The sequence below is a fragment of the Artemia sp. Qi Xiang Cuo genome, chromosome 3 (genome assembly GCF_049724085.1).
Source record: "Artemia sp. Qi Xiang Cuo chromosome 3, ASM4972408v1, whole genome shotgun sequence".
In the NCBI taxonomy this organism is placed as follows: domain Eukaryota; kingdom Metazoa; phylum Arthropoda; class Branchiopoda; order Anostraca; family Artemiidae; genus Artemia; species Artemia sp. Qi Xiang Cuo.
In genome coordinates, this window is record NC_142796.1 from 12,961,854 (window position 1) to 12,976,389 (window position 14,536).

A 14,536-nucleotide genomic window follows, 5' to 3' on the forward strand; every position below is an offset into this window, starting at 1 on the left:
CAATAAGGCGGGTCCCATTACACATCCCTTATGAAATATCTAAGTTACACAAAGGCATAACTATTGCATTTTCTTTATTTTAAGTCAAGCGGTGGTAAATCTGCAGTTTCAATTGAATTGAGGAATTCTGGAGTAAATTCAGTTCCTCATTTTTCTTTACAGAATCGTATCTTTTATACGATTTGTATTCTCCTGGGAGGCGATCGAGAATTTTCGTATAAATTTTACTATTGATTGAAGCTAAATAACTCGATCCTTCATTAAATTGAGACTTAGTTTAGACAAATATTCTCACAATGATTCCTCAATTAATGATGCTCGTTGTTGCATTTTTTCTTTCTTCTTTACTTTGGATTTTCAATACTTATAACAATTGGTCAATGCCCTTTGCTTTAGCTGCCCTTACTGGTCTAGTCTTACATGATGGTCTAGGTTGTAGATTTTTGTCCACTGTTGATTTAATTTGTTCTTTTCCGTTCTCTTGGTGTTATCACGTTTGGTAGTTCAGGTGGTTCCAAAGAAACATCGCTTGTAACAATTGCAAATTTACGTTTTTTTGGTCTTCCTACAGGCATTATATAACTGGTTGCATTGAAAACTGTAATCAAGATTACTGCATAATCTTAATCTTAATATCTTTTTTTTTTTTTTCTTTTTGCACAAAAATCATCTATTAAAATGTAGAGACTTAGAAAAGAATTTCACTAGAAATATCTCAAAGTATATCGTGGTACGATGCCTGATAGGGCTCAGAGGCATCGCGTGCTGAAACTCACTCTATTTAAATCTTTACTTCTTCTTCTCCTCCTTATTTCTTCTTACTCTATTCTTCTCCTCCTTATTTCTTCTTCTTAAATTCTTTGGCAGGGCCAGGCGCATAGTCTAACACCTGTACACAGCGCTTAGGGAACCAACCTCTTCGTCGACATCCAATTTTCATATCTCTCGGAAACTGAAACACCTCTCCATAATACCAATACCTTTTCCAGCGTGTTACAGTGATAATTTCCCCCAAATTGATATTTATCCTTGGTTCTTCAGTACAGGGCTGACAAAACACGGCTCTAAGACCATGACTAACTGGGAGCCACGAGCCAGAATAGCTTCGGATAACCTTTGTAGTCGATTGAGCAAAGTCTTTTCAAGTGTTTCTGCTCAATTTGTTCGATCGTCAAGGTATATTGATTACATCCCGCTTTTGTTGGCCAAAACATTCCATCACCAAGAGGAGTACAGAAAAAATTGACTACCTGATTCCAGTTCGCCATTCTTCCGAGATCATAGGGATAAACAAAAACATCCTGAGATTCTTTTCTTCTCGCCACAGCCTTCTCTAGTATCCAATCTTCAATACCGGTTCTGTTTCTTAAGATTGTCCTCAACTGAAGAAACAGAAGAATTCCAACCGCAATAACGACACCTATAGCTAAACCAATATTGATGAATATCCAAAATATATGCCACGTTCCAATGTAGCCACTAGATGGCGCATAGTGATACTGCCACGGCTGAAACAAGACCATCATTAAATATGAAAGCAATATAAATGTTGCATGAGAACAGCCAATCACTGCGAAGGCTAAAAACGCTGTAAAATGTCCGTGATTATAATGCCCAACGCAATTGTTTATCCAAGGGCAATGATGATCCATCTTTAAAATACATTTTCCACACTTACAACAATGATGAGATCTAGGTGCTTTATACGCCTTACATATGTTACAAAACTGAAGAAAAGAAATATCGTTTTGAGAAACTGGTTTCCATTGAGGAGGAACATAACCAGGTCCAAGGGCCAATGAAGCCAAAAAATGGTACAATGTTAATGAACTGCTTATTACAAAGAGGACCAGGTTTAATGTGACAGGTAGAGTTCCATCAAAAGGCCACCATTTTTCGTTGTATCTAAGGGCTGTGAAAGTTATAGACTTAATTATGACTAGAGCTATTAATGGACCCCAGTGAAAAATTCTTGAGAACTGCTTAAGAATAGACATGCTGAGCAGCACCAACTGCTAACTACAATTTAGCATTTTAAATTGACCACTCCAATATGTTTCTCATTCAATATCTTCTTTAAGCTGAAAACTTTTGGCTTCTCTTTTTACGATTTTGAAAATAATAATGCCTTTGCAAGTAATAATACTTTTGCAGTTTTCACTTTTTTTTCTCACTATAAACCTTTTAAAAAATTATAAACAGATGTAAATTGTAAACAGTTGTAAATAAACGTAATACACTTTGACATCACTCATATAACATAACGTCGAATGTCCTTCCAAAATTAAAGCTTTCAACAAATTTTCTCAAACTCGTGACCTGTCTATATGTTTTTTTTTAGGCCAAAAAATCCCAAGATGTTAATTTTTTTTAAATATAGAGCCGTTTTAGAGAAAGACATTATATACAATGACTGCTCGTTTAAAGAGATAGTACCGAGAAAAAAGAAAAAAAGATTTTTTTCTCGAAATAAACTCCATGTTTTTTCAGGATAATTGGTATCCTGGGATTTTCTGTCCTACAAAAACGATCTATATAAGCCAAAACTTTGAGAAAATTGGATAAGAGCCTTAATTTAAAAAAAGAAGATTCACGTGAGTGACGTAATACTTATGAATACATTCAAATAGCATTCATGTCTCATATTTGACTCAATAGTATTTGTATTGCTTTTAGTGACTATGATGAAGGCAAAATTACACAAGAAACATGATTGAAAAGAGAAATCATTTCATTGACGTCATATTTACGAGTACGTGTCAAGAGAATAAATTACATTTTTTCTACCCCCCCCCCCCCCCAGGAGTGAACCTATCGTTTTCATCTATGACGCAAGCAAAATTACAAAAGGATCATAGCTAAGTATAAGATATCAAGTGTAATTAGTCTATTTAGAAAAGGCGTTTTAAGTAGTTTCATAATACCTAGAGGACAACTGAACAACCTAGACCATCGAACGTTACATGACCAATCCGAGCAGCTAAGGTATTGAAAAAAAAAATGTAATTAGTCTATTTAAAAAAGGCGTTTAAAAGTAGTTTTAAATTTAAAAAAGTAGTTTCATAATGCCTAGAGGACAAGTGAACAACCTAGACAATCAAAAGTGACAAGACCAATCCCAGCAGCTAACGTAAAGGGTATTAAAAAATATTTAAAGTAAAGATAAACGAAAATGAAAAACCAAGATATAAAGTCAGAATACTTGCGTACGCGACAATTACAACGAGTCAAAAACAAAAATGAAGAACAAAGAAACATCTGGTTCGAAAATAAGCGCCAGCAAGAATTAAAACAAGTCAAAACTAAAGTGACGAACAAAGAAAAATGCGGTTACAATACTTGCGACTACAAGGAGCAGAACGAATTATAAATGAAAGTGAAGAACAAAAAAATTATGTGGGTAAAAGATATGCCACGACGAGAACAATGAAAGATGCGGTTAGAAGATAAGCAGAAGCGAGAATTACAAGCGAGAAAGCGAGTATCAGAACGTGTCCAGGAGGGATGAACAAAGGCATCCGTACGCAATTTCTCTGAAAAAAAAAACATTTAGCAAATCTTCATCCACTTTTCGGAGCGCCCATGCTTCAGAGCCATGTTTGACCACTATCATCACTGTACCTTCAAATATTCTAATCTTGGTTTGCACACTTATCTCCCTATTCTTCCATACTTTTTTAACTGTGAAAAATACCTTGAGCCTTGGCTATTCTATTTTTAACATCTTCACTGGTCCCACCGTCTTTACTAATAATACTACCAAGGTAAGTGAAACTGCCCACCTGATCAGACTTTTCGTTACCCAAAGTCACCTTTTCATTTTCATCTATTCCTAGCCTTAGTGAGTTAGTATTCTTAACATTAATTTTCAAACCTATTCTAGTAACCTGAACTCGCAAAACCTCTAAAAGTTCATTCATTTTGCTCATGCTTTCATCTAGGATGCTTAGATAATCAGCAAAATCTAAGTCCAGGAGAGTTTTTCCTCCTCATTTGATTCCGTGGTCTCCCATTGCCTTTCCTGTGCTCCTTAAGACAAAGTCCATCAAAATGATCCATATAAAGGGGGATAGAACACAACCCTGCTTAACTTCTGATTTAATAGAAAACCAACTGCTAACCTCATTTCCTAACTTAACCACGGCAGTGTTATTCTCGTACATAGAACAAATCCCTTTAATGTATTTGTCTGGTACCATACAAGGATAAGACCTTTGCTAAAGCTCTTCTGTCAACAGAAAAGAACCCTTTGCTCATAATCTATAAAACTGAGGACCAAAGGTGTTTGACAACTCAGGCAATTCTTAATTATTAACCTAAGAGTGAAAATTTGGTCGACACATCCTCTACCTTTTCAAAAACCGCACTTTTCTTCTCTTAAAACTTTGTTTGCAGCATCTCTCAGTCTAAAAAATATCATATTACTAAATAATTTGCTATCTACAGAGACCAGACTAATGCCTCAATAATTACCACACTCACTCTTATCACCTTTTTTATACAGTGGTTCAATTAAGGTTTTCCTAAAATCGCTAGTTACTTCCCCTTTTTCAAAAAATCATATTCATAATCTTCAGTGACTTATTTCCAACCTCAGAGCCACCATATTTAAGAAACTCATTTACCACCCTATCATCACCTGGAGCCTTATTATTCTTTAATCCTTTTAGTACTGTTGCTAATTCCTCCTCACAAAACAGATCTTCCTTCACATCCAAGGCATCAACAAACTCTTTTCATTTTCCTCTATATCTTTTCCTACAATATTATCTCAATTTAGCACATTCTCAAAATGTTCTGCCCATCTCTCTTTAACTCTTTCCGCATCACTAATTGCGACCCCGTTTCTATCTTTAACTGAGACAAGTCCAGATTGACTACTACCTCTCAATTCATTAGCATGCCAGTACAATATTTTACTATTATGCCGTCTAGCTGCATCTTCCAGATCCTCGGCAATTTTACCCATGGCCTCCACTTCACACCTCCTCATATTTTAGTGCTTTCTCCACTTTCTTTACATTCTTTTTGTTTTCATATGATCTATCACTCAAATAATTTTTGTACAAGCCCCTTCTCCTGTTTATTAAACATATACCTTTTTCACTAATATTTCTAGCTTCAATCCTTTCTTCCCTAAGACACCATCAGCAACTTCACAAATTGTTTTTCTAAAATTATTCAAACCATCTTCCACATTATCTTTTAAACTCTCAAGTTTAGTATTCGACTGTTCCTAGAAAGTTTCCAAATTCTCATCCTGGAGTCTACCAACATCATATCTTCCCGGGAGGTAGTTACCCTTCAGAAATTTCAGCTTTAAATCAGCCCTAGACACTACTAAATGGTGATCTTTATTTTAAACATCAATAACAGCACTCCAATATACCCTAGTATCTTGTATTGATCCTGCCAGTCTTCGGTTTACTATAACATAATAAGGTTTGCTGTCTTACCATCAGGTGAATACTATGTTAACTTATGGACCATTTTATGACCAAACACCGTATTGGTTATAACTAGATTACCGGCCTCCCGCTAGATTTTTTGTGAAAAATATGAATTTTATGAACTTTTGATTACAAAAATATGAACTTTATGAACTTTTGATTGTGCTTTTTATGAACCTATTATGAACCTAAATTTACGATAAGTGCACCTCAGAAACTGTCCGTGGACACAAAAGTGGCAGTTGGTGTTTTCATCACTGGTGCACATATTCTTCTTGTTTTTTTTGTTTTTTTGTTTTTTTCATGATTTCAGTTAAATGCGCTTAATTTGTACAAAAGTACAAAATACAATAGTACAAAATAGTCCACTCTACTTGTTCCTTTTTTTGGCAAAATATGACGAAATTAAGGACGACTTTCGTTTGTTTACTCTGTTCTGCACCAACTGAACCTCTCTGGCTACCTCATTTTTTTCGCACGTCTTCCAGCTCAAAGCATCGATCATACTTTGTGCGAGGCTTATTTCTACAAAGTCTTTGGCATCTATGGCTTTTTTTAGCTTCTCATTAGCTTCTTGAAGAAGCCTTTCTGCTGCTTGTCTCTTCTCCTTTTCAAATGACTTCTTCTCAATCAAATCTTTTTCCAGGTGTTCAATGGTCTTCTTCTCAGATAACATCCTCTTTTTTTCCTCTTCTTCTCTTGCCTTCTTCTTTCCTTTTTCTTCTTTTCAGCCTGTCTAGGTCGCTCAGCTTCCAGGTACAGTTTATAGCTATGGCAAGCATTTCGCCCCAAATTCAACAGCTCTCTGGTAATAGGGACTATGTCGGGCCTGATCTCAAACTTCTTTACAGCGTCAGAGACTATCAGTCTAGCATTGAGCATTTTGACTTTCATCAATGATTTTTCCTCGGTCATGATCCGTCCTGACCGGGAAAAATCACGTTCAACGTCAGCGTTCCCATGCGACATGCAGAGAACTGCTTTTACTATCTTTGAAACAAGGGGATATTTTGTCTGTCATTGATGGTTTTTCAGACTAAAATCCGAGTTCCATAAAACATCAATCCTCGCTGAAGTCATGTTCTTAGGCAAACTCGGTTCCAGCTGGAGCAAGTTCCATTCGTCAATGGCAGCTTCAGTATTCACACGGAAAGGCATAAATTCAACAATTTTCGACAAATCGGTTGCCCTTGTCTCAGGATTCGAATCATCCAGCCGCAGGCACCGGAAATGCTGAAGGGCACTTTGACCTAGCGATTTCTCTTCAAAATGGCGACAAGCAGCCCGGTAAGCAGTTCTGGCACTACTTCTGAAGTTCAGAGCATCAACTTTTTGTACCTTCGACAGGCATTCTTCCACGCCGTCACAGCATGCTACTTTATCGGATGTAAGAAAATCCCCCCTTGAATTGGAGAGCTGAGACAAAGTTTTTTTTTTCCCTTCTGAATATCAGTCAAAGCACTTTGCTTGACAAAACGGCTGGCGGTCATCACTACTAGTCGACGCACTCCGTCATACAGAATATGTAAAGGTGGTTCTTCACGTTGAAACAACTCTGTGAACTGAGCAACGCTTTGGTTGTGGTACACTGGAGACTGCTAGATAACTCTCGGTATCCGCTTGACTTCATCAATTCTGGTCTTTTCTTAAGGATGAATTTCAGGAAATACTCACCGAGAGCATCCCATTGCTCATCTAGTCTCTCAGCTGAAAAAACGAGGGTTAGCCACCGACTTGGCACATGTTCCAGGAAACGATGTAGAGGAAGCTTGAGATTCTCCTGGATGTTACCTAAGTCTTCTAAACAGGCAGGCCAACTACTAAAGAAGTAGAAAATTCGAATCGCCAAATCGGAAACTTTGGATCTATAATGGTCCAAACCTTTCAAAAAGCGTTGTAGACTATGTGTATGTTGGATGTCCCAATGTCACCTAGGTCTCGGTCGCTGCGCACAGTTCTAATTTCGGAATCAAATAACCTCCGAACTTTCTTGTTGACATTAGGTCCGTCACTTCCCAGCATCAAGACTTGACGGAGATCAAGGTTAGCATCCTTTAGAGCTTGTAGTAGGTTCTGGTGTAAATCTTCCGCGTTTGCGTGTCCTATGAAAAAGGACTGTAGGTGGCGTACAGAGACTCTTTTTTCGGTCTCCAACCAGTATCGAATCATGATATTCAACTCCTTTGCACCTTTGGCATTTGTAGTCTCATCGTAAAGCAACGCCAAGTAAGAAGATCCAATGTCGCGTAGAAGGTCCTTGCAAAAAGCATTAGTGTGAATCCATGTAAAAAAAAGGAAAAAGAAAAAAAAAGAATAATCAATCAACTTATGATCTTCGGCCAAGAAGTTATGTTACAGCTCATAAGCTTAAATCAACTATTTAGGAATATTACTACTAGAAAACTCTATGAAGGTAGCAAAGACTCAAGCCAGAAAAAGGAAAAGACTAAAAGATAGCTTAGTAAAAGAAGATATGAGGGCAATATAGGAACCAAGTTAGATGTAACAATATCTTTTTGAACAGAAGAAAATGTATGTTCACAAAACATGCTGAGTGTTATAGTTTGAAACGTTTTAAATAAAACTCTTGCACATACATTTGCTTTGCTTGTCCTTTATCAGGAAAAAGACAGCAACTGCAAGTGCTTTTCAGCTGACGACAAGAAAAATATGAACTTTATGAACCTTTTTTTCTAAATTATGAACCATTTATGAACCTAGGTTAAAAATATGAACTTTTTTCATAATTATGAACCCAGTGGGAGGCCTGAGATTATTATACCTACAAAACTGCAAAAGTCTGTAGTCATTACTGTTTTCTTTTCCTACACCAAATTTACCTAGGCTAGTATAACCTATATCCTAATCCCTACCGACCTGGGCGTTAAAATCTCCAAGTAAAAACACCATATTTCTACCTGGGACCCAGTCTATTTGCTCCTGTAACTGTAAGTAAAATTCAGCTGAGTCACTAATATCTCCATCAGTCGGTTCTACAGGGGCATATACTACTATAACTGATAACCTGAACTTTTTAGGCATAAAATGAGCAATCAGTATTCTATTATTAATACCTTCCCAGCCTAAACAAGACTTGGCAGCTTTCTTATTCATAATGAGCTCTACTCCCTGTCTATGTACCCCATCCTTCGTGCCTGAGTAAACAAATTCTATATCACCTAATTTCTGGCTTCCCACTCCTGGGATAGGACTTTCTGAAACTTCTAATAAGTCCAGTTCGAATCGTCTGAATTCGTCAGTCAAAATGTCGATAAGATAGTCATTTTTAACGTCGTAATATTCCAAGTTCCAATTTTCATGTTCTTTAAATCATTGAAATTACTTTGGCCCCAGTAAAAGCAATGATCCCAAATACCAGTGCAGGACGGGGATCAACATATCCTCTCAAGTCTGCACCGAAGCGCTTACGCCGGCTTAGAACCAGACAGGAAGAAGTCCCTGGGACCTCCAGTATGAATGGAGGCTTCGTGCAATCGTGGGCCCATCTTGGTCACAACATGGTTTTCAGCACTCGGCGAAGTTCTTCTATCAACAAAAGTCGAAATCCTGCACAGACAGTCTCAAGCCTATTATTTCCGACTCATTATATATTTATGCCTACAAATATTATGCTATTACAGGAAGGCAACCCATAGTAGATAAATTAGCTTGGAAGCAGTTTTTCAGCCCGAAAACGCCCGTCAAAACAGACCAAGCCCAGAAGAATTATCCATTAATCATAATTCCGTGCGAATACCCCTCCACAGAAAATACCCCCCGGAAAATAGCACCACGGAAAATATCCCCCGTGGAAAAAAAACACGGAAAATCCCCCTCAGAAAATGCCACCCCCCGGCGGCTGGTTGGTTTCTAATCCCTTTGGACCTTAAAAAAAGGACTAGAACTCTCAATTTCTGTTCTAATGAGAACAATCCGAAGTTTATGCGACCATGGGGTGCAGGTATGGATGAGGAAAAGGCAGTCCCCTCCTATACGCAATATATTCTGCTTATTTTGGGATTTGATGTTACTCTTTAGTCTTTACTTTCATAATAACAGCGTAGACCAGAAATGTTCTCATACTCCCTCCGTATTAAGAGAGTAGATATCAACATAGAGTATTTCACATTTTTGAGGGGTTTTGAAGTTTCTTTTGTACCCCCCCCCCCCAAAGAAAAAAAAACTTTGCTGGAAAATACCCTTTTGCTGGAAAACTTTTCCACGGAGGAAGGAATTACCGGCATTATTTTAAAAACAATCATAAATTAAAGTCTTTTTCAAATGAAAGGGAGCTTAGAAGAATCTTTCACCCCAGTTCATCCACGTGAAATTTTCGGGAGGAATTTTCAGCTAGAATGGAATTATCTGGGGGAAATTTCACCGGGGGTGGGGGGTATTTTACGTGAAAAGAACTTTTCACGGAGGAATTTCCCGCACGGAGAAGGAATTTTTCATGGAGGAGGAGTCGGATTTCCCGTTAATATTTAAAAACGAACAGAAATTAAACTAGAACAACATTAAAACTTAAAACGAACAGAAATTAGTACGTGTATGAAAGACGTTGACCCCTCCTCAAGACCTTGCTCTTTACGCTAAAGTTTTGACTTTTTGTCCTGATTCTTTAAGAATGGAGTGAGGTCTTGAGAAAGAGGCAACCACTTTCATATACGTAATAATTTCTGTTCGTTTTAAGTTTTGACCTTGCTCCTAACTTTCAGTTGAAAAACTTGTTTTTTTTTTTTTTTAATTACTTACAAATAGTATTTGTTAATGGGAAACATACGGAACAAACTTTCTAAAGATAAGTAAAGAGCTTCATTAAACCAAAAATGAGAAGAAATAAAGCCAAATAATCTTCAAAGTCAAAAACTATGGAGTCTAAAAAAAAGAAGAAATAAATGTTGTTTTTTTCATGAAAAAGACTATGTCAATAAAAAAAGAACAGAAATTAAATTAAAAACTTTTTCCTAAATAATTTCTTAGACCACATTGCTTTTCCATTTACTCCCGGATGTGGGGCCGAAATATTCGGAGTATTTTTGTTTAATCAAGTGTTTTGTATTCACTGCTTTATAGAATTTAAAACCCGTTTTTCTTGTTTAATTTTTTGAAAAACTTTTTCCACAAAACAAGTTTGTCAAAGAATAGTAAAAAGCACTATTAGGGCGAAAATAAGTAGATATAAGATCAAATAATTTTCCAAGGGCAAAACAATTACAAATCATTATCAAAAAACAAATTAGATCCAAAGCGAAAAGAAATTAAATGAATAACCGAGACAAGCTCAAAACGACCAAAAATTAACATAAGTAGGGGTGACAACCCCCCCGCCTTATCGAGACCAGAACATAATTTGGACTTAACAAAACACATTTTAAATGTTTTCACTTTTGACTTAATAAATAAAGAAGTATTAAGACTATAAGGAATAAATATCAGAATATGTATATTAAACTGAGAATAGGTACACTTTTTTTTTTTTTTCTTTTTTTTTTTTTTTTTTTGAAGGCGTGAGGGTTGTCTGGGTTATCTATTGCAATTTCTGTTTATTTTAATAATAATAATAATTAATTTATAACCCACTTTTAAACAAAACAAGCGGAGTAACTTATACTAAAAAGGAAGAAAAATCAAATACACAGAAACATAGATAACTTAAACCTTAATCACAGACAAAACACACAACACAAGTCACAAGTCATTCTTATTCAATAACGAAAACATTCCACTCAAAAACAAGACAGAAAAGTCAAAACATGTGGAATACATTTTAGCTAAAGCTCGGCGTGAATATTTTCTACGGTTAGGTACAATTTTCGCATATCCAATCTTCAACTTTTCTTTAACATCTCTCAGAACCTGAAGGGTTTCATTTATTAAATAATGGTGATTTGTGGTAGTTTTAAACTTGGAACATAAGAAAACAAACTTGTAGAATTTGACGACGCTTTCGTCCGTAAAAACTTAAAACGATAAGAATTTGTTGGTTCCCAAAACCAACTATCCTTTCAAAGGAAAGCTAAAAACTTTTTGGTGCCATATATTGTTAGCTTAATTTTATGATTTTGCGCCTACATTTTTTTCTTCTTCCTTTTATTTAATTTGGCGCCCGCAACTGCCAAAAATTGCAGAAGTTCAAGTTTTTAAGATACTTATGGTGTAATTCCTCTATTTCCCTTTCCATAGCACTTCTCAACGAATAATAAAAAAAAAACTCAAATAAAATTCCCAAATTTGGAAAACCTAATTTCCCAGTGTGGGGGGGGGGGAGGAGGAGGAATTTCCAGGAAGTATTTTCCTCGGGGGGGGGGGATAGGCTTCATACATGATAATCTATGCACACAAACACATATATATATATATATATATATATATATATATATATATATATATATATATGTATATATATATATATATATATATATATATATATATATATATATATATATATATATATATATATATATATATATATATATATATATATATATATATATATATATATATATATATATATATATATATATATATATATATATAGCATTATCATGTATGAAGCCTTGAGGCATGAAGCAGAATGAAGCCTAGAAACCGTCATGCTTCGACCAAGCCTACCTCTCCATCAAAACAATAACAAGCATAGGTAGCCTATATATGTATCATGAATACCATACTTGTAAACAGGTTTGTAGTTTCGTTTCGAATCCCCTAAAGCGACGGATATAAATTAAAGCGTTTAGAAAACAATTGAACCTCATTACAAATGTCACTCAAATTAAAAAAATAAAAACACTCATAAAAAAAAACTCAAAAACACTCATATTTACTAGTGGTAAGAAAAAAAAATTGACTATGCTGACTAATTTCTTTTTCTATTAGTTCATCCAATTAAGTTTTGGCTCCCTGAAAGCAAAGGTACGCTAAGTGAAGCGAAGCCACGCTTACAAAGAATTGGGACGTGGCCAAAGCCACTTAAACCCAAAAATCAACATTATAATCTCTGCGTTTAGGATTTAGATTAATTTAGGCTCTAGATTTATTCCTAAAAATTTTATTTAATTAGCAAAATTATTTTCCGATTTAGAAAAATAAGTTTATTCCAAAACTATCAAATTTTGTATTTACTCTACTTTTTTTTCAGCTAATTTAACAAATTTCAACTTTCAAAATAGCAACATATCCACAAATTTTTTATTATTACTTTTCTTTACAAATATATTAATAGATTCAAGGTCAAAGATTGTTAAAAGTGACCAAAATTTGCCGATTTTAAGGCCAAGAAAAACGCTTTCATCTATCTGGAATAGAAACAAATTTTCTGAAAAAAAAATTTATACAAGCTCTAATAGATTCAATTTTTTTTAGAGAGGCTAAGTTTCAACTGCCCCCCCCCCCCCAGTAGACCTTAGAATACTCCTCTTCCCCCCTTTTTCGGGCTTGAGCCTGTAGATATTTTACTAATCTGGTAAATAAATATTATAGCAGCGCAAAGAGCATTTTCAATATTGATTCATGCTAAATAACATAAGGTTCGAGAATTCGATGCTTTTTTTCGTGACACTTATAAAAAAGAAATATATTTGATAATCGTTAATATATGACACATGGGCACCCATAAGGGGGGGGGGCAGGGGGCTCCCCGCCCCCCTGGCTGAATGATGCTGCCTTATTTTTATATTTTTGTTCTGAGATTACTATCATATAGCATTAAAAGTGCCAATTAGACGAGGTTGCCCCCCCCTGGAATTCAGCTTATGGACACCCGTGGTATGATAACAATCTATAATTTAATAAAAAGCACAAAGTGTAAATAAAAATAAAAGCTGAATTAATAAAACTGAATCAAGACGGCTAATTAGTCCATACATAATAAAAAAAAGCATTAAGCAAAAATAAAAGCAAAAAAAGCAGCGTCAAAAGAAATTAAACCAAAATGGTTAAAAACATCATATATCGTATATTTCCATCGATTAATTTATTATATATAAGGCAAATTGGATGGTAGGGTGAGGGGGGGGGGGGCAAGACCGCACAAAGCAAAAAAAAAAGTTACTAAAATATTACGCATACAAAGCATAAATTCAATAAATGAAACTAGACCAGGGTGGTCAAATATACCATACATAGTAAAATGCAAAAAGCGTAAAAATACGGTTAAATACAGCGCATACCGTACACAAGTACTCAGCTCTTCAATATAATGGAAGAATAATACCTATCACTCTATGACAGCGTAGTGGATAGGACCATACGTTTCATTCTACAGTACTCAGGTTCGACTCTGACCGTCGCAATAATTACCTGTTGTATTCATGGAATAATAATATTAATAACTAGCTCTTCTTGTATTCAGTTTAAGAGGATTCTTATAAACAAATAAAGTGCAAATTATTTAAAAACGTTTATGATTTTCTTTATTTTTATGCTAAAATACAAGAAATGTTTATGTAGGACAATATACAAAATTCTCTGAAGGAAATTTTAAAATAACTAAAATAATAAATTTATATTAAAATAGAGCTAAAAGTCGCATGCTCAATTTTGGGGGCCAATTGGCAGCAACAATAACATACTGGATTTCAAAAATATGTTTGGTCAATTTCGTTCAAGAATTTGAAATAAAGGTCCCTCTAAATTTTACAAAAATGCAGTTTTTTCCTGTATCTTGACTAGAAAAAATAGGAACTAACCGAAATAGAAACACATTCTCTGGATAAGAACACAATCTCTAATTGAGCCATTTTTTTTTTGAGAGGCTAATTTTCAACTGCCCCTCACTAGATCTTACAATACTCGCTCCCCCGCTTGTAAAATTTCCAGGAAAAATATTCCATAAAGTAGAAAGATTTCCGGCATGGTTTGAAAAACGATCCAAAATTAAAGCATTTTTCAGATGATAGTATGCAGAGAAGAATTTTTCAGGTGGAATCGTCCGCAAGAAATTTTGCGGGTGGAATGTTCAGCAAGGATGGAATTGTCCGGGAATTTTTCCGGTTGGCAGTATTTTATGTGGGAGGAACTGTCCGCGGAGGAATTCCTGTAGGGGGGAATGAATTTTCTATGGAGGGGAGCCGAATTTCCCGGCA

The 14,536-nt window shown here is 35.4% G+C and overlaps 2 protein-coding genes across 6 annotated transcripts in view; both read right to left on the minus strand.

Annotated features, from left to right (window-relative positions):
• Positions 1–14,536, minus strand: part of Cap-D2 (CAP-D2 condensin subunit) — a 215,665-nt gene that overhangs the window by 921 nt on the left and 200,208 nt on the right. The window lies entirely within an intron of this gene.
• On the minus strand, positions 839–2,270 carry LOC148953779 (palmitoyltransferase ZDHHC6-like). The gene is given in 2 exon segments (XM_089086814.1): positions 839–1,117; positions 1,119–2,270. Coding segments are annotated over 2 exon segments (1,158 nt in total). The 5' UTR covers positions 1,998–2,270.